General features: G+C 39.0%; 1 protein-coding gene across 1 annotated transcript; it reads left to right on the top strand.

Annotated features, from left to right (window-relative positions):
* The first annotated feature begins 197 nt into the window (after nt 1-197).
* On the top strand, nt 198-23,293 carry TXNL1 (thioredoxin like 1). Its single transcript, XM_039322015.1, has 8 exons — nt 198-529; nt 8,830-8,926; nt 10,306-10,479; nt 13,977-14,099; nt 14,323-14,392; nt 15,049-15,221; nt 15,489-15,593; nt 23,033-23,293. Exons 1-8 carry the CDS (start codon nt 432-434, stop codon nt 23,060-23,062), a joined length of 870 nt encoding a protein of 289 aa, XP_039177949.1. The 5' UTR covers nt 198-431; the 3' UTR covers nt 23,063-23,293.
* The last annotated feature ends 1,630 nt before the right edge of the window (nt 23,294-24,923 follow it).

The raw sequence follows: 24,923 nt of genomic DNA, 5'->3' as shown, positions 1-24,923 counted from the left end.
AACTCCAGACCTTGGTCAAGTTGACTTCCGCCTAAAACCGATGAGGCCTTCCGCTCTCAATCTTCCCTACTTCTTACAGCGGCTCACCATAGAGAGGCACCACGCTTAGACCGGCGCCTCTCTGCGCTCAATGGCCTCCGTGGTTTTTTTTTTCTCCACGCTTACCGGAAGTTGGCTCTGCCCAACCTTTCTCCCCCCTTCACCACTCTATCCCTGAGCCTGAATGATTCGCTCGGGAAAGGTTAAGGAAGGAGCGGGAAAGGGCTGAGCTTCTCGCGCCTGCGCAAAAGATGCTGTGGTGCATGCTGGGCGTGCGTCTTCCTCCTTCTTCCCGCGGTGACTGTGCAGATACCGGGCGACGAATTGCTGCTTCTGCCGCCGCCGGCGCTTTCCTGCCGTTTAGCCCCCGCCGCCCGTGAGTCGCTGCCGGGATGGTCGGGGTGAAGGTGATCGCTAACGACGCCGACTTCCAGAGCGAACTGAGCGCCGCCGGCTCCCGGCTGGCGGTGACCAAGTTCACCATGAGAGGGTGAGTGAAGGAGCCCCTTCGCCGCCCTTTTCGGGTCTCCACGAGGGTTTTCCTCCCTATTGGGAACAGAGCCTCGTCAAAGGGTTCACATGAGCGGCCTTGCAAGCGTCGCGTGTCGCTGGAGAAGGAGGTGGCTTTTTCGGGGTGGAGGGTGTCGAGGTGGTGTATTATGGTTTGTGGTATCCCCTTTCCTCTCTGGGATGCGAGGAACCATCGCTGACTAGCTGGAGGCCGATTTTGGACCATTGGCTCAAAACTGTATCTCTGCCGTGGATATATTAAAGTCAAATTGAATCAGAATCAAAATAGAGCTGAAAGGTCTTGTAGCCCAGTGGTGGCGAACCTATGGCACGGGTGCCAGAGGCAGCACTCAGAGCCCTCTCTGTGGGCACGTGGGTCGTAGCCCCAGTCCTAGGCCTTCAGCTGGGTTTTATAAAACCTTTTCGCTTTAGGCCTCCACCTCCACTGCGTGTGCAAAAAAAAAAAAAAGTGTTCAATCAGTCAATTTCAACTCGCAGGGGAAAAAAAGTTCTTGCAAAGTTGGAATTGATTGATTGAACTTTTTAGTCCCACCCAGTCTGCCATTACCACTGCGGCCACGCCCAGCCAATGGGCCACGCCCACCCGGCACTCAACGATGCATAAGTGGATTTTGGGTTGCAGTTTGGGCACTCAGTTTCTAAAAGGTTCGTCATCACTGTTCTAGCCCAACCTCCCTGTTCAAGCAGGAGACCCATTCCATTTCAGACCAGTGGCTGTTCAGTCTCTTCTTAAAGTGATTAGCATCCAAACTGAGACTGGAGCAGCAATAGCCAGTGTGGGGCAAGGATTGGCTCAATAATACCAGAGGTGCAAAAGTTTGAAAGAATGTAAAATTAAAATGAGTAAGGTGGACCCCCTTCAACTTCTCCTTGGAAAGTAAGACTTAAGTCAGTGTTTCTTAAACTTGGCAACTTGAGGATACAAACTCCCAGCATTCTCCAGGCAGCCACAGGTTGAGAAATACTGGCTTAAACTTTCTTCCTATCCAAGAGAGACATTCCCTCCTTTTCTGTTCTGCTTTCTGGAGGAAGAAATGGCTTTTGTCTACGGCCAGTACTCTGATTCTGTGGGAAAGTGTTTCCTGTCAGCCATATACCCACTGATCAATATATTTGCAGGAGACAGTATCTCAGATGGCCAGGGCAGGAGAACAGTCAAGGAGATGAGGGAAGAATCCAAATTGGACTTTCATATGTGGCACAGTAGAGCATGGGGGCTTTGAGCCTATCCACAATACGGCAGTGCTGAAGACTTCCCAGAAATCTTCCCTTCTCAGCAGACTAGGCTTCAGGTGACATCAGCTTTGGTGGCTTTTTAGCAGATGCAAAGAACATTTCCCCCAAATCTTGGGGAGTTACAAACACAAGAAGATAAAGCCAGGTCAGCTAGCCAGACAACTGAAGCCAGTTATGAATTGGTCACTACCAAAGCAAATAGGCAAGTTGGCAGGAGATGTAAAGGATATCAAGAGTTTCTAGGACAAAGGTCAGAAAGAGTACTCTGACATCATCCAACTTTCAAAAGCCTGAGGAAAAATAAACTCAATCTCCTTTTTTCCCACCAAGAGAATGATGGTAGAGGAACCAAAAACTGAACGTGGAGTTGTGTTAAAAAAAAACAGTTGCAAGAAAAGTCCTAGAGTGGTATGAGCTGACATAGTGGCCCAGGCCTGGGTCATTTTGACTGGTCCTGATTTCTGTACAGGGCGTAGGAATTCCATTATGCTTTTCCCAGAGCTAAATAATATGGCAAGAGAGGTCCATATCTCTTTGTAGAGAAATTGCCATTTCACAGCCAAAAGCCCATCCAGAGGCTCTGATGGACTTTCATCGTCTGCCTATTTGGAGGCAGGAGCCAAAGGAATGAAAAAACAGCAGGTTCCTTTGGAGCAGAGGTCTTCAAACCTGGCCCTTTTATGACTTGTGGACTTCAACTCCCAGCTGGCTGAGGAATTCCACAAGTCATAAAAGGGCCAAGTTTGAAGACCCCTGCTTTGAAGGAACCAAAGGAGTGAAAAAACATTGCAACATCATTTTTATTTTCAGTTTTGCAATGGAGAAGGTTCTCTGTTTCTATGATCTGCCCACAGGCTGAGAATGCATTGAAAATATTTTCCAGCTATCATCTTCTGAATAGAGACTAATTTTTTTTAAGAGAAGCTGTTCAGGGAGGTAATCAGACTGGACTAGAAGTTTTACCTATAGCACTCAGGACATAGAAAAGAAGGCATAAGGAAAGCACTGACTCCTCTTTTAATAAAATCAAAACCCCTATCTTCTTCCAAACAGGAAGTAGATGAGGAAGCATACATTTGGGCTCCCAGGTTCAATATCTGTAATACCCACCCAGTAACCAGGCAGAAGAGGCAAGAACCGAAGTAAATTTCCCTCAATATGACACCTTTATTTATCAGATAGACCTGCAGCACTAGACGTTTTGCCACACTGGAAAATACACTTGCCAGAGCAGATGGTGGCTGATGAGTTGCAGGAATGTAGAACTCAGAAAAAAGGCAGATTTATGCCATCTCAAGTTCATCTTAGAATGAAAGGTAAATAAAGCATTTGTGGGACATGAGCATAACAGAATGCATACACTTAAAAGAGGATTTCTCAATTGTGGTTCTCATTGATGGTGCCTAAATAAAGTAAAGATAATAGAACTATTTTGAACCTTGGATCTCAGAATAGTTCCAATAGATAGCAAAGCTTTTAAGAAGGAAATATTAGTCAATTAATTGAAGTCATTTTGCTGGATGACTGTACGTAGTCAGTTGGCCTCCTCATATCCCAATCAGGATCCAATCCTCTGTTTCATATATAGTAGCAATTAGTTTCAATTGAAAGCTTATCTTTTTGTCTGGCATCAGCACCCAATGAGCTAACAACAATCCTTGGGGCTTGCTTAGGAACCCAAGGGAAATGTTTCTGGTAAACTACTGATGGTTTAAAGATCCATCCTAAGCATTTAAAGGAGATTTAGTTATAATGTAGTCTGAGTGTGCTTTTAGCATCAGTCAGTGTCCTCTATTCCAGTGAGCTGATTGGAAGTAATGATTGTGTTCCAACCTATGGCTTGATTTGGAAGTGGACTCCCCATTCAGTTTGTACCACATCCTTAACTGTGTCAAGATTGCTGAAACTAGCCATCCAATGCAAAGATTAAATTGCCTTATTTGGCACTATTCTGCGCCTTTGGGTTTTCTGATCTGATTCTGAAATAGAACAGGAAGCCCCTGTAGTAGCCTACAAAGGAGACAAGCATGCAGAATTAAGCCCAGTGCTGCAATCATGTTTGACAATTTTATAAGAGTCAGTACATTAGGATCTCTTTCCTATCTTACGAATTTATTTCTGGGGCAGGAACCACTTCCGTTTTTCTGTGTTAATGGTGACCCCAGATATAAGACCTATATGATGATTGGGTAGATTCAAAAAAGGAGAAAAAGAAAGTTGGAGGTTTATAAGTACCGGTAGATATGACCATTCTCTCCTAGAAGTCAGTCTTTTATAACCTTAATCTTAATTTATAGGGATAGGACAATAGGACAGTCCCAGGCTATGTATGTTCCACTAGATCAAGGAATTTCAAAGCCGGTTCGCTATCTCGTGCACAAATTCATTTTCCTAATTCCATCAAACAGATATTATATTTCTGCCTAACTTCTTTCGATTCCCAACCCACTCAAATGTGTGTAACTCAGAGAATTTATTTAAATTACCTTAGAGGGACAAAGAACATCTTGTCTCCTACAAACAGGAAATATGGGGAATTCAGTTTCCTGCTTCATAATTAATGGAGCAGGAGAGTGTTGTATTCACAACTAGCAAAATATAACCCCCTTCCTTCTTCATAGCTCTGTTGGACATTCACAGATTATTCACAGATTTATAGGATAGCTCCAGCAGAGAGCCAGCTACCATTATAAAATATTTTAAATGGGTAAATTCTCTTCCTCAGATTTCAGCCATGCTGGATCACAAAGGGTGTTCTATATTGATCTGCCTTGCAGGAAGAGCATTTAAGTATCAAATCCATCTTCTGATGACTAGAAATATAAATCTTTTCCCTAACTGGTTTTTCTGATGGGAAAGTGAAGCATTCAAACAAGAGTTTATAAGATAGCACAATTAGTAAGATTACATTATTCTACTTGGAATATAAACATTCTTAACAACATGACTGTTCATAACCAGCTGCCATTTTGTTTTTATATAACGTCCCGGAGTGGAAGAGCTCCAGAAGATTTCATATTTCGGTCTGCAGTTTATGGGCACTGAGAAGTTGTGGATGTACAACTTAATATAAAAGAAAAAAAGGGGTGGGAACTCACCAGCTACTTTACAATTCTGGAAAGAGACATTAGCCTAAATGATATCAATGAACATATCTGGCCCTGCCTTTTTTTCTGGGATTGTTGGGCACTGCCAGGGTTTACTCACAAACTTGATGAACCATCAGTGAATATTTTGGTTGCAGTTCAATTGAACTTATCTTGTACTTCAGGCATAACTGATTAATAACAATCTCTGCTGTCATCGTTTCAAAGTATAGTGTTGATTGCTGGCTGAAAGCATTTTGGAAGAGATTCGGATACATTCGTGTTGGAGGAAGTTGTGCTGATGGATTTTGGCCACAGCATCTCAGTAAATTTCTGTTTGGATGGTGGGGTCGTTGAAAACCAGTTGCTGAAAATAAGCAGCAGGCAGAGGCTAGTAACATTATTGCATTTTTTGTGGTCTGCCTAAGAAACCCAATAGATCCTTTAAATTTCATGGATGAAAGGCAAGATATGGACAGCACAAGTTAAAATGCAATTGGCTGCTGTTGGATACAGAATAATAGGGGGTTGGTAATTTGGTTTCTGACAAGGGTTTTTGATGTAATGCCCAGAATTTTAAAACACAGGCTGTGTGGTTGGATTTTAGAGAAGTTATCCAAAACATCTGGAAGGCACCTGGCTGTTCCTTGAGTCTAATCAAGCAGAATTCTTGTATTCCTTCATTTGATAGTATGGAGCATAGAGCAATGATATAAAACATGATTTGTATACAGGTGAGCTATAATTCCTTGCAGTCTCCTTAATTTTTCACAAGATTTTTAAAAATCTTGCCTTTCTTCTAAGCTTATTTGTTTTTCTGGACTCAGTCATAACTTGTGACTAATGATCACAGGTTCAAATAGGTCTATCTATCTTTCTGTAATGTTCTTGATGTTGTGATATATAGATGGTCCTTGATTTACAACCGAAATTGGGACCAGATTTTTGGTTGTAAATCGAGGCACATACATGACCAGACCCAATTTTATGATCGTTTTTATAGCAGATATTAAACAAATCATGTGGTTGTAAGTGTGAATCACACTGTCCCTAAGCAAATTACTCAGTTGCAAGTGTGAAGCCATTCTCCCAAATGGATGGTTTCCCCTTCCCTCCAGAAAAAATAATGATTTATTTATTAAATGTTGCAAATCACGGTCCCAGAGCTGCAGAATCCTACCACAGGTGGTAAAAATGAGCCGGTTGCCTGAAATGGCGTCATGTGTCAGGAAGGGGGGCACAGCATTTTATGACAGTCAGAAGTGCATTATGGGCCATAATGGTAACTCTGAACTACATTAACCACCCTATCATAAGTGGGGGACCATCTGTATGTTCAACTTCATAATAGTCTCTTGGAATGTGCAGTTACTCAAGGGACTGAATTGCTATTCAGGGGAGGAAAGACTTGAGGATGCTTACATAGAAACATGTCCTGGGACATAGAGAAGCTAAGACAGAAAGAATCTTACAAAAGCTAAGCAAAGGTGAATAATGAATAAAAAGAAAAGGCCAGAGGCCAAAGAAGTTAGAAAAGTGAACAATTAATTAGATACTTTTTATTAAATAAGTAAATGGGTGAATGCCCATTTCAAACTATGCAGGAAAGAAAATATGAATACTGGGTGTCAAGAGACTAATTGACTAGCGTAGGGGTAGGTAACCTTGACTCTTTTATGACTTGTGGACTTCAACTCCCAGCATGGCTGGCTCAGGAATTCTGGGAATTGAAGTCCACAAGTCATAAAAGAGCGAAGTTGCCTACCCCTGCACTAGCGGAAAGGTTCACAGTATGAAATAATCTTGGGATGTGAAAAATAAAGTCAAGCGATGGGTCCAGTTTTTTGTGTCAAATGATAAAGCATAGTTTATAAATTATTGAGGAAAAATCCCTGTAGGGTTATGCAGACTGAACCATAAGGTTAAAGAAAGTTAAGAGCTATCACTAGGGGTACAATAGTGCTTAAAAGTTTGTGAACGCTTTTGAGTTGTCAATATTTTTGCATAAATATCCCCTAAAACGTGATCTGTTCTCCACACAGATCCTAAAATAAATAAAGAGAATCCAAGTAAACAAGTGAGCCAACAACACTATATTGTACTAGTTTGTTTATTTATTGAAGAAAGTGACCACCACTCTTAAGTAGCGATGCTGCGACGGTCATAAGTGTGAAGACCAGACATGTCACTTTTTTCAGTGCCATTGTAAGTTTGAATGGTCACTAAACAAATAGTTGTAAATCGAGGACTATCTGTATTCTTTGTTCATTTAGGTCAGGGGTCTTCAAACTTGGCCCTTTTGTGACTTGTAGACTTCAAGTCCCAGAATTCCTCAGCCAGGCACGCTGGCTGAGGAATTCTGGGAGTTCGAATCCTAAAAGGGCCAAATTTGAAGACCCCTTATTTAGATATTTTTTTATAGTCTTTGAACCATTGTGTTACAGACCAGACACAATTGAGCAATTGCAATAGGAGAAGATAATTTGGTGCATCTGAAGGGTTGACTTATCTTGTGGTCTGTTGAAGAGTCGACTTTAGACTTGTCAAACTTACTGTTCTGCATTATTTGGAATTAGAAACTGCTCCCTGTTCTACAATAGAACCGTATTTAAAACTAATCTTTGTTTTTGTGTTTCGGTGCCTATGTGCGTTGTACAGATTCTCTTAGTTTAAAATCTAGCTTCATTTTTTTCATTTAGTTAACTTACGTTCTTGAGCTAGGCACACAACTTAGCATTGCTTCCTTTTTAAATCACCAGTTCTTCACTGGAATTTGCCATCTTATTTTTCACTGCCAGTTTTATTCTGATTAAAAAAAGTAAGTAAATAGCTATAAATGTACAGGTGATCCTCTATTTACGATCACAATTGTACCCAAAATTTCTGTTGCTACAGAAAGCAGCTGTTAAGTGACTTTTGCTCCATTTTACAACCTTTTTTATCACAGTTGTTAAGTGTTAAATCACTGCAGTTTAATTGAATCATGCAGTTGTTAAGTGTTGTAACCTTCCCAGCTGGCTTCCCCCGTTGACTTTGTTGATCGGAAGCTGGCTGGGAAGGTTACAAAGGGTAATTACATGGCCCAAATTTTGATCATGTGACCATGGGGATGCTGCAACGATTGTAAGTGTGAAAAACGGTCATAAGTCACTTTTTTCAGTGCTTTTATAACTTTGAATGGTCACAGAATGAATGGCTGTAAGTCAAACACTACTTTTATTGGTTTGTTACAGTAGTTTGCTTTCAGTGTACTTTGTTGAAATGTCCTTTAAACATTGCCTGAGATATATTTCTGAAAATTGAGAGAGATTATTTGGGGGATTATAGTGTAACAGAACTTAATTCAGAGTCATAGGCTGAATCTTAGCAAAAAAGATCATAAGTGTTTAAAGAGTTAGGGTATTTGACACAGGAGCACAGCTATAAAATGATGGCAAATAATATTGCGGTGGAATATAGCCTGGATTCTCAGGTGAAGAGGAGGTCATTCCAGAGGAATAAAAGACAGTTAAGTATAGATAGTTTGTGTGGGAGAAAGAGAATGAAGATGACTCCTCCCTATTAGTTCCTGGAGTATATTTTTTATGGTGCAAACTGCTTTTTGGGAATCTAGCAAAAATGAAATGTTTAGCACAGGATTGCATTGGCTGGCTAAGAAATTCTGAGAGTTGAATAAAATAGTAGTCAGAGAAGGGAGGAAACAGTTTGTATATTCTATTTTTCTTCAACTGAGCTTGGTGATGCCTCTATATTTTTTTCAGCTTTATATACATTGTGAAGGACATGGCAGTGAAGAAATGCTTTTTCCCGTATCAGTCTTCCTCTTCATTTATTCTTTGTTATAGCTTGTATTATCAACTGAATATCTAGGATGACTGTAGCTACTTAAATGACAAATAGTGTTGTTCAGTTGTGTGTTTTCTTTTTTCCTTGGCAGATGTGGTCCTTGTTTGAGGGTAGCTCCTGCTTTCAATGCTCTGAGCAATAAATATCCCCAAGCAACATTTTTGGAAGTTGATGTACATCAGTGCCAGGTATGTAGTGCTATGGATGTGTATTTGGCTGATTATGAATGAACAACTGTCACAGATTTAGCAACAATAAATAAATTTCATTTAGAAATCCACTGACTTCAATAAACATAATTACCATAATGAAAGACTATAGATTTATATATCAGAAAGTAAGTCATGGCTTATTATTGATAAAACTCTTTAAAAAATATATTAACTATCCAACGGTCCATGTATTGTTGGGTAAAATTTCTACAATAAATTGTCTAATTCATACTTGCTGCCACAATAAGCTTGCAAGCTACTCTGTTAACTGTTGTGTGGACTCTCTTAGTTTATTTAAATAGGCCAACTTGACGAAACCTAGTTAAGAACACTACAGTTTGCAGTCAGAAATGAATGTATTTAGTCTTTTAACTTCTGTAGTAGAGTACTGTGCCCAAATAATGGGATTATATTATATTCCAAAAAGAAACAATTTCCTAATATGGGTACTGAACCACAAAATTTTGCTAGTGATCCTAAACCACCCCACCTTCCTGGGTTGCACAGGGCAAGTTAAGCAAATCTGTCTATGTGGAGAAGGTGATCCTTTTAAGTTCCTGTTAGGACCCTAGTGGCACAGCAATTAGAATGCAATATTGTGGTCTAACTCTGCCCACAGCGAGATGTTCGATCCTGACCGGCTCAAGGTTGATGCAGCCTTCCATCCTTCCGAGGTTGCTAATTGATAGGGACAATATACTAACATTTGTAAACTGCTCAGAGAAGGTTGTAAAGCAATATGAGCGGTATATAAGTCTAAGTGCTATTGATAAGTTCCTCAGTGTCAAGCCATATTGGACTTTATAGATTACAGTCAGCACTTTGAACTGTATCTGGAAACATGGAAACTAATTGGTAACCAGTGCAGCAATTGTGGGATAAGTGTTATAAGAAGTCACTTTGGTCTAGTGCTTAAGCACTAGGCTAGAAACTGGGAGATTCTGAGTTCTAGTCCCGACATAGGCATGAACGTTGGCTGGGTGACCTTGGGCCAGTCTCTCTCTCAGCTTGTTTTGTGGGGAAAATAGGAGGAAGGAAGAGTATTAGATTTTTTTGCCATCTTGATAACGTATAAAAAAAATAAAAAATACACTCTGAATTGCTAATGTGCCAGCCAGTTTATTTTGTACCAATTACCGTTTCCAAGTGCTCTTCAAAGTCGGTCCTTGTAGAGCACACTGCACTGATCCAAGAGAGTAATAAGTGTGCAAATGACTGTGGCAAGGGCCTCCTGCTGCAGGTAGGGTCACAATTGGTACACCAGCTGCAGCTGGGCCAAGCTCCCCCCTCCTAGCCTCCAGCTGCCTTTTAAAATGTTTCTATGCTGTGCTAATTACTGGTTTTTTCAATGTTAGGGGACAGCTGCCACTAACAATATATCAGCAACTCCGACATTTCTTTTCTTCCGGAACAAAGTGCGAATTGATCAGTATCAAGGTGCAGATGCTGCGGGATTGGAAGATAAAATCAAACAGCATCTAGAAAACGATCCTGGAATCAACGAGGATGGCGATATTCCAAAGGGATACGTATGTGCATCTTATCTGAACCTTATTTTAATCGACTGATATACTATACATATACTATGTAACAATGTTTGTCTGCGGTGCATTGTTTATATACAAACGTGTGCTGTTTTTCCAACTTCAAAGGTTTCTGAGATTTTTCTCTCCATTGCTAAAAACAATTTCAGAAAATTAGAACATTTTCAAAACAGTCTCCAGTACAGCATCATAAGCTGCAATCAGAAATGCAGAAAGTTATGTATGTATGTATGTATGTATGTATGTATGTATTTCAGTGATTTTCTCTGAATATACAACCTTTGTTTTTATGGCCTGCAAGATTGATGGATAATAACTCCATTTTATTTGAGAATTGGATCTATTGAAATTCTTGCAAAAGACTAATTCACCCAAAAATCTGTTTGGTAGCATTAACCCTTAAATATTTACAGGGTTTTTGGGGGTGGGGTGGGGGGTGGGGTTGTTTATTTATTTTTTGTTAAATTTGGGGCACTGTCTGCTTGATGTATCTTGGCTTGGACAGGCACCCTGAAAGCAGTTAGCACTCTCCTTATAATTCTGTCGGAAGTCCAGAGAGGAATTTATTTCCAGTGGACTATATGTCCTCTGATAATGTGGTTCTCCTTGAAGTGCCCAACTCAATATCTTTTGACATCATTATGGTTTGTAATAGTTACAGATGACACTGAATGGAGTTAAAGTGCTTAAAGCTTACACTGACTCAGAGTGAATGGGAGTGTTATTTATTTATCAATTTATATGCTGCTCATCTCAATAATGAGAAGCAGGCAGAAGAATACAGTAGTGGAAATGATTATTAGTCACCTGGACATGAAAACTATTGAACATAAAAAATTAAAATAATATCGAAGCAAAGCATGAGCTATAATCCTCCTTGGGATTCTTCATTTTATCTATTTTGCTTTTTTTCTAAAAAACGGTTTTAGTATCAAGGAATATTTGAAAGCTATATCATTCTTTCCCTCGGAATGCCAATTGTTGGACAAGTTTTTCCTCATTCAACTGCAGATATAACCATGCTCAAGTGAGCAATGCTTAAGGATGCTGAAGTGCATGCTTTATTTTTATAATAGCTTTCCAACCATTCAGGATATATTACTATAAACTGAACAGATGGTGGCTTAACGCTTATTCATAAAAGAATGGAAGGAATATGACTACCGTATAAATCTCCTGAAAGGAAATTCCCCGGAGAAGGTTGGCTATCCTTACACAGTAGAAGAAGAGAACAATTTTTTGGTACAAGTAATCCTCAACTTACAGTCATTCTTTTAGTGACTGTTCAAAGTTACAATAGAAAGTGAAAAGGTGACTTATGATAGTTTTTCACACTTATATTCATTGCAGCATCCCCACGGTCACATGATTAAAATTCAGCTTCTCGGCAACTGGCATGTATTTATGGTGGTTGCATATATTTATAGCATGTATTTATGGTGTCCCAGGGTCATGTGATCACCTTTTGCAACCTTCTGACAAGCAAAGTCAGTAGAGAAGCTAGATTCACTTAACAACCATATTACTAACTTAACTGCAGTGATTCACTTCACAACTGTGGCAAGAGAGGTCATAAAATGAGACAAAGCTCATTTAACAACTGTCTTGCTTGGCAACAGAATATTGGGCTCGATTGTGTTTGTAAGTCAAGGACTATCTGTACAGGTGACATGGTGTTTGGCTTGTCTGGAAGAGAGCTGATCTGAATTCTGCCACGTGTCACAAGTAGTCTACAGGATCGAGATCAATCCACTTTAACAATCTACTATTCAGTAATAGCGATTTTACATATTCAGCTGCCTAAAGACCTCATCAATAATTATAATATACATGCATCAATTATCAGCAGAAGAGCCTAATGCTGGGAAAGATTGAGGGCAATAGAAGAAGGGGACAACAGAATGAGCTGGCTGGATGGAGTCTCTGAAGCAGTAGGCGTGAACTTAAATGGACTCCAGAAGATGGTAGAGGACAGGAAGACCTAGAGGAATGTTGTCCATGGGGTTGCAATGGGTCAGACACGACTTCGCAACTAACAGCAACAACAATCAATTATCATTTGTTCCTACACCAAACCCAGACCAAAGAAACCTTATTAGGTCTTATTGTTATGAGCCATATAGCAGTTAAATGGAACATAATTTCATTCTGATTCTTAAAAGATGCAAATCTTTTGTGGGTTTTTCTGTAAAAGGAAAGAGCCACCATAGCTTGGCAGAAATGTTAGTGCAGGTATAATCCTGATCAGGGAAGAGGGGTATCATCTGTATTGAGGTTGAAGAAATCCTTACTCCATTGTAATTCTTACCCATCAATCCCATGAATGCAGAAATGGAAGAATTTATACGGGATTTTTATATTGTTTTGTCAAACTCCATCTTTAGAATTTGCTCCAGGGCTGAGAGGTAATTGCTCTCAGCAAATGCTTATCATGTTTTCCTTATTCAAGTCTTACCTCTGGGTTCCTGAATGTTGCAAATCACGATCTTGTTTGACAGCAAGAATGACGCATGTGTAAATGAGAACCTTAATGTGACAAAACACTCAAGTAGAGCTGTCACTTTCATTACAATTTCTAAGCAGGGTTTGATATTATATTTCCCTTCAAAGGGCTTCATTTTTTGCCTCTTTCCCCAAATTCTAATAGATTTATTGACTGGGCAGGAGATCAGTAGGTGGCTCTTTGCAACTGCAGTGCCTTGTGGGTTTGTTTTTCCATATTAGCAACTGCAATCCATTGCATGTTGCTGAAGGTTGGTATTTGCAAAGAAACCTAGAATTACATTAAATGCAAAAACAGAAAAAACAGAACTCTGCATCTCTTTTGAGATGTTAAGTACTTGAAATTCACAGCTAAATGGAGACAAATCCTGTAATGTAAATATATCCCAGATTACCTTTCCAAATGAATCTTTCTTATGTAAATAACTCCCATGAATATAGGCCACCTGAATTTGCACCAGTTCAATTTGCAAATGTTGCTTTGCCTGTTACCACCATCTTCCTTGCATCTAGTGTGAATGTAAATAAGTCATGCTAATAGTTTACCGCGTTTGCTGTTTAGCAGTTTTGAGTTGACAACAGGCAACTACTTCCACCTGTTACAAGATTTTAAAATTGCTTGCCACAAACGGACAGCTCCAGAATAGCAGGAAATTTGTGTGTTCAGCTAAATAAATAGGGTTTTTTTCCCCTATTGCCTCTTATTTATTTACTGCATTTGGGGAAAAAATCAAATTTGTTTACAACTTTATTAACCAGTTATTGTTTTAAGAACATCTAGGTCTGTGTTTCTCAACCGTGGCCCCTTGAAGATGTGTGGACTTCAACTCCCAGAATTCCCCAGCCAGCATATGATGGCTGGGGAATTCTGGGAGTTGAAGTCCAGGCATCTTCAAGGGGCCAAGGTTGAGAAACACTGCTCTAGGTAATACCTTATGCAGAACAGCCAAGTAATGAAAGCTACTATCTTTTCCTTCCAGATGGACTTGATGCCATTTGTTAACAAAGCTGGATGTGAGTGTCTTAATGAAAGTGATGAACATGGATTTGATAATTGTTTACGTAAAGACCCTACCTTCTTGGAATCAGATTGCGATGAGCAGGTATTACAACTTTCAAAAAATAATTAGGATGTCTGGACAATAATCATTTATTTTTCAATAGAGCAAGTGTTTTCACCTCTGTGTTATTCAAATCACCTACTCTTGGTTCTGATTTGGATGTAGACCCAAGGGAATAAGTAACCCACAATTTGTGCAGCAATGTGTTGTCTACCATACATTTTGGCTTTCTGTTATCAATCTTTTTTTCCCCTTTCCTCCACAGTTGCTTATAACAGTAGCTTTTAATCAACCGGTCAAGCTTTATTCTATGAAATGTCAAGGGCCTGATAATGGTAAGTAAAAAAAAGTTATTTCTTAAGAATAAGTTCTACTGGTACTGTTTTTAATTCTAAGTTAATTTTAGTAATACAAAGATAAGCTACAGTTTTTATGTTCTCTGGTTCAGTCAAGTTCTCCATATTGCAGGACAGAGTTAGAACAAATTAATTGAAAATATAATCAATACATGTAGAACTTGGCAAAACAAACTATTCAGCCCTGCTTAAAGCAATTGCATTCCAAAGTCACAGATAAATTTGTCTTGTAATGGAACCATATCATTTTTAGTGCCTTTGAGTACAGAACATAATGTGCAGTTCTCATTAAATAATTAAGTCATAAGCGCAGTCATGTAAATGAAACCAGATTTTACCTTGATAGTGGTATTTACCTTTCACATTTAGGTTGAGCTTAATGGTTTGTCAATAGAGTTATACAAGATGTTTGATTTTTTTAAAAAAATCCTCTCAGGATAAAATTTCCCAAAATATCCTATTTCAAACACAAAAGTGTCTGAACTTAGAAATCATTTTAAAACTCCCACAAGCTCTGGCTCATGTACAATGCTCAAAACCACCTCCTCATGTTCAGTGCAGGAGATCTCATGCTTTTCTGTCAAGATAATTTGAGTTAATCTAGGTTTCTGAAAAGGATTATGTTTTTATTATAGGTCAAGGTCCGAAATATATAAAAATATTTATCAATCTTCCTCGATCAATGGATTTTGAAGAGGCAGAAAGAAGCGAACCCACTCAGGCTTTGGAACTAACACCAGATGATATTAAAGAAGACAGCATAATTCAGCTTCGCTATGTAAAATTTCAGAATGTTAACAGTGTAACTGTGAGTACAAAGTCTTGACTTCCTTCCCAGTAACACAGTTGTGCCAAGTTGAACAATACTGTAGTTTGAAACCTGCACTGGCATCTTAGAATTCACATTCAAAATTAGCTGCAAACAAGCTTGAGTCCCACCAATTACGTTCTGCAGACTTTTAATTGAGTCATTTTAATATTCCATGGTTTTAACTCATTTCCTTTGAGCTTGACTCTTTCATGGATGGATGACACTTTTACATATGTAACTCGGGGCTCATCTCTTCCCTTTTAGTTATTTGTCCAGTCTAATCAAGGTGATGAAGAAACAACAAGAATTGCGTATTTCACATTTATTGGAACACCAGTTCAAGCAACAAACATGAATGATTTCAAGCGGGTAAGTTCAAATTTGGCTTCCAAACCCAAAACAATTATTTCTTGAATATTGTGTGAATCTTATACATATATTCAAAAATAACTGGCAGTGTTTTCAAAAAAGAAAAGTTCAATTTGTTTCTTTGGAGTCTTTATTCTTAAAGAGCCAGAGAATGCATGGTTGTTCTACAAAGCGTATAATGACTGCTTAAGCCAAAGATTTCCATGATTGGTTATTTACCCCTAAAAGGCCAAAATGTATGTGAGGAAAGCATGTAAGAAACCAGGAAACCCATTGAAGAAATAACATAACATATTCTTGACATTGATTTTTCACTCCTGCTTAATCACTCTCGCAGCTTTCAGTGCATAATTTCTTGAATTTTCTCTCTGATTACAAAAAAATTTAAAAAAAAATTACCTCTATAAAATGAATCTGAACTCTTTGGGACAGTAAAAGTGGCTTTGATACTGGATTCTTAGTTGTGCAGTGAAACCACCGTTTGTTTATGTAAACAATTTGTTAAGGTCTTCCATTTTCCAAAAGTGACATTGGACCAAATACAGAGGTTAAAATCACAAAATAATAATTAAGAAAACTAAATATTCAAGTCCCTAAACACAATCCAACTCATAATATAATCATATTAAACAGCAGAACACACCTAACCTCATGGCCCAAGTTTTAGAAGGAATCAGCAATATCATCATCTAGCAGTGAGCCTGCTTTTTTTAAAAAAAAATAATAATTCTGGATTAACACAATAAAGTAGAAATGGGTGTTTGTTGACTACGTAATTAAAGTGCCTTAACAATAAACTTTCTGAAGTGAAAGCAGAAAACAGGAGTAGTTGATCATTCTTTTGGGAATTCTGACTTAAGGAGTACATTTAAACCTTACAAACATGCATGGTGTGTGATGACTTTATTCTGAAATGTTTGAGGCTTACATACACATTGTTTCTTATTCCAAAGGTTAAGTTTGATTGTACATGTTTTATTTACAAATGTCAGAGTTGTTATGACAATGATTTTTCCCTTTAAATGTTTCTTTCTCCAATCAATACCTTTTAGCCCTTTTTTAAAAATACAGGTAGCTCTCTTTGATCCACATTAGAAAGATAGAGAGGCTGGAAGTGATAAGATGCTTCCCTTGCTTACAATTGCTTCTCTTGGTGAATAGCAGGAACAGCAGTTGACGCTGCTACCAGGAGTGATTATTACATAGCCTGTAGGCCTATCCTTAGCTGAGGCAGCTCTGGAGCTGAAGCTTTAGGGCTAATGCTTTGAAAAAGAAGTAGCTGAGAATTCTACCAAAGCCCCTTTAATGATGTGAAGGAGGGTATAATTAAAAATGCCTCTTAATTTGTGGTACATAATAAACAGCAGGAAAGATGCTTGGAAACAAAGAGTAATTGAGAAGTTCCTGGGGCTAAACTGGATCCCCAGCTTAGCCTTGTCCTTCTCTAATTCTAAGGTATAGAATATCAAGTAGAGCTAACATGAATGCAAGATGAGGATTGCATTCATAGTTGCAGTTCAACATATCTTGGCTATGTGGCAACATGCCATTCATTTATTTTGCTTTGTTAGTTCCACAGTTTTCTATAAATCTCAGTATGAGAGTCCTTAGAAAATACCCTATCACTGAATCATTCATTCTGGGCTGTAGGAATGAGATTCTCATGTTTTTAGAAGGGGAGAAAAAGTGTCCAACTTTCATTTTCCTTTTACCCTTTCAGTCACTCTTAGTAAATTCTATATCTACCCCTTTTCAAGGGCTATTAACTTGCCAAAAGAACTTCACCTGCTAAACTCTTAGAATGAGCAAAATCCAACTAAGAGGGACTTGAGAATCTTCCATTTCCCTTTGGACCAGGGCAAAATACCTCTGGATTGTACTACTCAGGGACAATTGGGGAGAGAGGGGTCCTAGAAATAAATCTTCTGAAATGTTCTGAAGGTATTCTAACCCTGAAACAAGTTTGTTTTGTCCAGTATATTATGTGTATAACATCTCAAACTATACCTCCGGAACTGCATACTTCAGAGATGAGTTTAGCAAAGTCCAGAGGGACATAGAACATTTTGGAGTATTTTGAAACACAGTAGTTGATTCCGTGATCAACAAATTTGTATATTGCTACTACCTGTAATACCTATTATGCTTCTAGCTGCTTTCTTAATTTGAAATGTTAGCTAAACCTCAAGCTACCATATAACAAAATTCTGCATGGAAAATATAATTATGGCTTTTTGAGGTGATTATACGAATTCTGCGGTTTCTGGATCTACTTTTAAATACCCCTTTTCTTACTGGAATATGTGACTTGCAAAGCTGAAAGGAAAAAATTGTCTGTATATCACAGTCATGTTTTCCTAGGAATCCAAATATATGGAGATTCTTCTTACTCCTTGCTGGGTTACTAGTTGATGAAAACTTAATCCAAAATCTCTCCAGTAAATTGTGCCTCATTTTAAAGACTTGTAGCGTGAGTGGGTCCATATCCGAGGAAGATTTTTTTTCTATTCTCTCTAACTTGAGCATTGGCTGATCTGTTACTACAGTCCATAGTGCTTGTTGTGTATGTAACAGAAAAGAACAGGTGCTCTGGAAACACTTGGCAGACAAATCAGATATCAACAATATCTTGAGATTTAACTTGCTCCTCATCTCTTTCATCCAGAGTATTAAATGCAGTTTAAGAATTATTGTTCACTGCATGTTTTTTTACTCATTGTGTGCAAGTTTAAATTTGGGAGGGCAAAGAGTTTGTCTCATAATGACCTGCCTTGCCTCCCTTTTTATTGCTTTCTCCTCAGCTTTGGCTTTTTCAATTAATTATTATTAATTATTACAATAAAAAATAATTAAATGCATTTTAATACGTTGTTTAGTTTTTGAATTCTGAATTAAATGTATTAAATTAAAATCTAATCAAAATTTATTAATTAAAAATAATTATTGAAATAATGTCCATACAAGGAAGGATTGTAAAACTCCTGCCTCTCTCTTTGGGGTGAAAGGTGTTTGGGGAGCTAATGCATGTGAAATTCAGGTAGCTCTCTTTGGCATGGCACTCCATTTTCTCCTGTTCATTGGCTACTTATTTTCTCTGCTTCATTGTTAACACTCTATTTTATTATTTTTCAGCATTTCCCTGGCCCAAAGAAATAAAAATGCAGAAGATTTTTGTTCTTAAATGAGCTTTCTTTCCTTTTTGTCTGCTCCCTCTGCTCCTCATTTGCACAGTTCCACTGCTTTTGGTATCATCAATTCCTGCTCACCATCTTCTGGGACAGCTTTCCTTCCTCATTCTTTTCCCATGGACCTATCTTTGTTTTGACCATGCAGTTTTGAAATTCTTCTTTTAATGCACTGTTTTGGTTTTGAAATGCCTTCCTCTTCTCTTAAATGCTTCAACATTTCACTTGATTACACCATATTGGCATTTTCTGTGCCAGTCCTCACAGAGAATAATGGAAGTTGAAGGGTGCACCAATGTTCTCTGTTCAGACTGAATGATCTCTAGCTAAGCCTTTCCTGACAGGATTTCCAAGTTCTTACAGATCTTCGTAGGGCAGGGAATTTTCAACTTCTCAAGGTTAAATTGATATAACAGCATTTTGCTGGTCCAGAACATATATGAAGCTGCCTTAAATTGAGCTAGAATGTCCAGTTTTGTTAGATCTGACTGGCCAATTCTCTTGAGCTATTTTGGAGAGCGAGATACTGAACTTGAGAGTGTGTTAGGCTATGACTTTGAGTTATGGGCCCTTCAAGACATTGTCTGGATTGTAACTCCGACCGTAATTTTCTCTGACAATCAATTTATTTTTATCTCTATTGTTACTTTCTGTGGGAAAATTATTTCATATCATGTTTTAACTTACAATATAGCCTGGTGGTTCTTTCAGAAGATAATTGAATAGGAAGTTGCCATCCAGCAATAAAGATATGTTTGGGACCATACCCATGAAACTACACTCTGATGGTTTTGCCATCTGGATATTCTGAGAATTGTAGTCGTAAAATGCCTGGAAATTTGGGAGGGCTTTCAGTCTTGGTAGTTGGACTCCAACAAGATAATTAAAATTAAAAAAAAAATGTGCTTGAGTAATTGCTGCCTAAATAAGAAACCTTTCTTCCTTCCCCAGCATAATGATTATCATTTCAATGTTTCCACTTATGTCAATTTTCATTATTCATTTAGAAATCATGATGCTTAATGACAATGCACCATCACTGAATGGAGTCTGTCAAAAAAATTGCAACTTGGGCCGCAGGTTGAGAGCAAATTTTAATTCCTAAAAACGATCAGATTATCCAATTTCCCACCCAGCACTTTAAAAGCGGGAAATTATTGAATGATTAATTCATGCATGTTATATGGGATTTGCACAATTCATAAACAAAAATGTGCCCAAATAATGAGGCATTAGGAATAAAAAAATAATGCAGTTATTTTTTTTCTTTTGGCATTATGGGTATGAGTTATTGTGGTTAAGAATTCTTCAGATAGATCTAATTGTGTTGATAAACATCAATCCTGAAATGTTTAATTTTTCAGATAATACACATGGGCCACTTGAGCATTTCCCCTTCTGAATGGTATAGATTATTTTTATGCGGGGGAGGGGTGATTGATGCACCTCTGCTAACATCATAATTGTCTAATTTGTGGTTATATCTGTTTAATCTAAACCAGAGTACCATGCTTTAATCAAAGCCAAGGAATAAATGTTTGTTTCACATTCCTGTCCAGTTTAATTTGGCTTTTTATATAACATGCTTAATTAAATCTTAACTTGTTTTTGTTTTCCTTCTGTACTGTTACATGACATTTTAATTCTTTGTTAGCCTGAATATTTTTGAGTGCCAATGTCTGCATGCCATTATATCTATTCTAAAGATTTAGCCTTTTCTTTTTTTAATGGCTTATATAGTGAATGATGATAGGTTGATTGATTATTTTTATGTAAGCTGGTTCCAGCTAGTAGATTATATCTACTAATATATCCCTTCCACAGTCACCAGTTTTAATTTTGAGATTATGTTACACAAAGTTGTGGTGATTGAAACTGCCTCATTAAATGTTCAGTGTTTGTGTAGGGAGATTATGATATTAATGTTTGGGGCACACTATCAATTTCTGTCCTCCCACTGAACATGATTGAAGGTAGACAGAATTAGTAGACCAGGAGAAGACAGTATAGTTCTTCAGCGTGATCTGCTGAGACAATTTCCAGGGACCACATAAGCACGAAGGACAAAACAAGAGAAGCCTGGATGGGATTCAGTTACCTTCCCCACCTCTACATTCCACATCCATGAAAGTGTAATTTAAGAGTTTCTGGGCCAAGAATAACACCAAATACTGTTTGCTTCTATTCTACTCATTTTGCCTTTGACTTTACCCACCAGCCTGGTAAATTCCAAGTGTGCCTTGTGTTGAAGGAATCAAGTGGCTAGATTTGGTGTAGATCAATGATAGTGAACCTTTTAGCTCGGTGTGTCAAAAATTTGGAAAATGCCAAACTTGACTCTGCTAGTGTGTCACATTCATCTCTCGGACAAAAGTGATAGTTTTCTCTCCCCCCCCCCCCATATTGGCAGCAATGCTGAGGCCAAGTCTAAAATACAGGTAGTGCTCTACTTCCAACCATTTAGTATGGTTGTCAGTTAGAGCCTGTTCAAAGTTACCACAACATTGAAAAAGGTGACTTATTACTGTTTTTCACACATTGTAGCATCCCTATGGTCACGGGATCAAAATTCAGGCACTTGGCAACTGGCATGTATTTATGACAGTTGCACTGTCCTGGGGTCACATGGTCACTTTCCCAGCCAGCTTCTGACAAGCAAAGTCAATGGGGAAGCTAAATTCACTTAACAACCACATTATTCACTTCAGTGGTTCACTTAATAACTGTGGAAAAGTCGTAAAATGGGGAAAAACTCACTTAACTGCCTTGTTTAGTCGTGAGACTGGTTCAATTGTGGTCTTAAGTCGAGGACTATCTGCAGAGGGTCTAGAGCAGGGGTAGGCAACCTTGGCTCTTTTATGACTTGCGAACTTCAATACCCAGAATTCCTGAACCAGCCATGCTGACTCAGGAATTCTGGGAGTTTGAAGTCCACAAGTCATAAAAGAGCCAAGGTTGTCTACCCCTGGGCTAGAGTCACTGCTGCTACTCAAAATGAGCTTATACTGGACTACAAGTCTTGGGAAATGGGGCGATTGCCCCCATGGCCCAGCACTCCCCAGCATTTGCCATACACTTCAGGCGGGCAATGTTTTCTTTCTGTTGAAGGCCTCTGTGGCCTACCTGAGGCTGCTTCCGATTGCACAAGGCCTCCATTCTTCAAACAGCTTCAGGGAATGCTCTTTTGTGATCTGAGCAGCTTCTGAAAACTGATAAAGGAGAATATTTGTAACTCAGGGTTGAGCTGAGGGGTGCTTGGTTGTTTTCTTGTAGACTTTTCATGATCTGAATTAGGTAACATCATCAGTGCTGCTGATGTACCCTAGTTTGGGTAATGTTGATGTCACCGATGGTGTTACCTAGTTTGGGTAATGAAACATCTCCAAGAAAATAACCAAGCTCAGAGAGCACTAAGAACCCCTCTGAAAATTGAAAGAATACCCAGTTTTCACAGAATTTTTGGAGGCTCTGGGGGGGCCATGTGAGAGCACACCCCATTTTAACACAGCCTCCACAAATCAAGAACGAGCAGTGCTTTCGAGAATAGTTGTTAGGTGTAGGTGAATGCTGGCGTGTCACCCGAAACGTTTTGGTGAATGCACACTGATCTATCAAAGGTTTAGATGCCTCTTCCTCATGAACGTATCGTAGAAGTTGCAGATCCCTACTGTACAATTTAACCATAAGGGGAAAGGTTGTGGAGCCATTAGAACAGTGGTTCTCAACCTGTGGGTCGGGACCCCATTTGGGGTCAAACGACCATTTCACGGGGGTCGCCAAACCACGCTGTCCGCCATTTTTTTCCTTTTCCCTAGCTGTCCTACTCTCTCTTATTGGTGGCCACACCCACTTGGGGGTCACCACAACATGGGGAACTGTATTATGGGGTCACGGCATTAGAAAGGTTGAGAACCACTGCATTAGAGAAAAATAGTAATGCTGGGTTTCTGTGCTATTTCATAGTAATAAAATAGGTGATGCACATTGAACTGTAAGCATTCGAGACTGAGCTCTGGAGAACAGTGTTTTGATCTGATTGGCATCCCTGTCATCATTTGAACTGGGCCATGCTTTCTTGGCTGAACATTAAAAGATCTTCCATTTAATCCTCTGCCACTTCTGCTCCCATCTCTTGTTAAAATGCCTGTTGGAAAAGACATTGCAGTTACTTCTGGGTAGTTTCTTTAGAATGAAAGGAGGATCTGTTTTATCTGCCTTTTCTCCAAGTGGTAACTTTCTCTTTCTCTTTCATAGGTGGTAGGAAAGAAAGGGGAAAGCCACTAAGATGCAACCAAGATGCTGGAAGGCCTTGTCACAGTCAACGTGGGATTTCACATTAGCTTCAGCTCATGAAAGTCACTCAGCCATAACCAGAGACTTGTCAGTCTGTTCCATTTTACTACCATTACAAATAAAATCAGTGCATTTTGTTAATATGAGATTTCACTAAACGTGTTTTCTGTTGTAATCTTGGAACAAAAAAAATGTAAATAAAAATCATTAATTTTGTCAGAATTGCAGAGTGGAAGAATTGCTGTGTCCCATCAGTGATGAAAACTGGAATCGTACCTCCCGATTCATATAAGTTGTGTATGTGTGAATGCTTGATAATATAATTGTATGTGTCAATGCCAATATAAATATATCTTTATAGTCTCTGGTTTTAGAGATCAGAGTTTTCCAGTAAAAGTGATAAATGGTGATTTTTCCGAAATCACAGCTTATTCCTAAAGGTCAGCAGCTTGCTAGTCAAAGCCTTATCTAAATTGACACTTTCAGAAATGTTGAACTGGATTGACTGGGAATTCTGAAAGCTGCAGAGCTAGCTTACTTGGTAGGTTGTATTAAGAGGCCCACAAAGAACCGCAGGCTCTTGTCTCTCAGTTTCTAAATTGCTGACAAATTTCCTCATTTGCATCTGTTTTTGTTTTCTTCTTTTTTTTTTCCCATCTGGAGAAAGTAACTAGTGAGCCAGATAACGTTATTTAGGGTAGATTTGAATTAAGGGTTGTTAGTTGCTGACTCTTCCCCATTTTAGACACATTTTATTTAAGAGGTCATGTTGAACAAAAGCACACCCATTGAAAAGAGCAGGAAAATGCGAGTTTTCCAAAAGAATGGGACTATTTCCTCATTCATCATTTATTGGCATCCTTTAGTCTCGAGAGACACTGGTATCGTGCTCTGGAAAGAGGACCTAAAGCAGCATCTGGTGTGGCTAAAAAGGCCAATTCGAAAATGGCAGTCCCTTTCACACTGAGGGCAGATACAATCTGTCCCCTGTCCAGCCCCCAGATTTCGCTGGTTCCGGGACTGCCTCTTTGCCTCTGCCTGCCGCACAAGTGTCTCTTCGAATTGGAGAAGGCCATGCTGCATCTTTAACCTCCAGGCTGAACGATCAGAGGTCAAGGATTCCCAGCTGTTAATGTCCATTCCCAAGGCCTTTAGGTGCCTCCTGCAGATATCCTTATATCGCAGCTCAGGTCTCCCTCTGGGGTGCTTTCCCTGCACTAGTTCTCCATACAGGAGATCTTTTGGAATCCGACCATCAGCCATTCTCACGACATGCCCAAGCCAGCGTAGACGTCGCTGTTTCAATAGTGTATACATGCTAGAGATTCCAGGACTGCGCTATTTGGGACTTTGTCATGCCAGGTGATGCCGAGAATACGTCGGAGACAGCGCATATGAAAGGTGTTCAGCTTTCTCTCCTGCCGTACATGAAGGGTCCAAGACTCGCTGCAGTACAAGAGTGTGCTCAAGACTCAGGCTCTATAGACCTGAATCTTCGTATGTTCTATTGTATGTTCTATTACCTGAGTGATAGTGAACAGAATGAAATCACTCTTAAGTCCGCTAATGTAAATGAGTTTTCTGGCACTGCTTTCTGACCAGCTTGTTTCTAACTAAGCCATGTGTACAATTCTATTGTTTCTTGAACTTCTAGCAGCTTCTTTTGAGTATGGGTAGTCCTCTACTTTACAACCACAATTGAGCCCAAAATTTCCATTGCTAAGCAGGGCAGTTGTTAAAGTCAGTTTTATCCCACTTTATGACCATTCTTGCCACAGTTGTTAAGTGAATCACTGCAGTTGTTAAGTTAACAACACGGTTGTTAAGTGAATCTGGCTCCCCCATTGACTTT

The sequence above is a fragment of the Crotalus tigris genome, unplaced genomic scaffold (assembly GCF_016545835.1).
Source record: "Crotalus tigris isolate CLP2741 ecotype Arizona unplaced genomic scaffold, ASM1654583v1 scf7180000023830.6690815, whole genome shotgun sequence".
NCBI classification, from domain to species: domain Eukaryota; kingdom Metazoa; phylum Chordata; class Lepidosauria; order Squamata; family Viperidae; genus Crotalus; species Crotalus tigris.
This window is presented reverse-complemented; position numbering and strand designations above follow the sequence as displayed.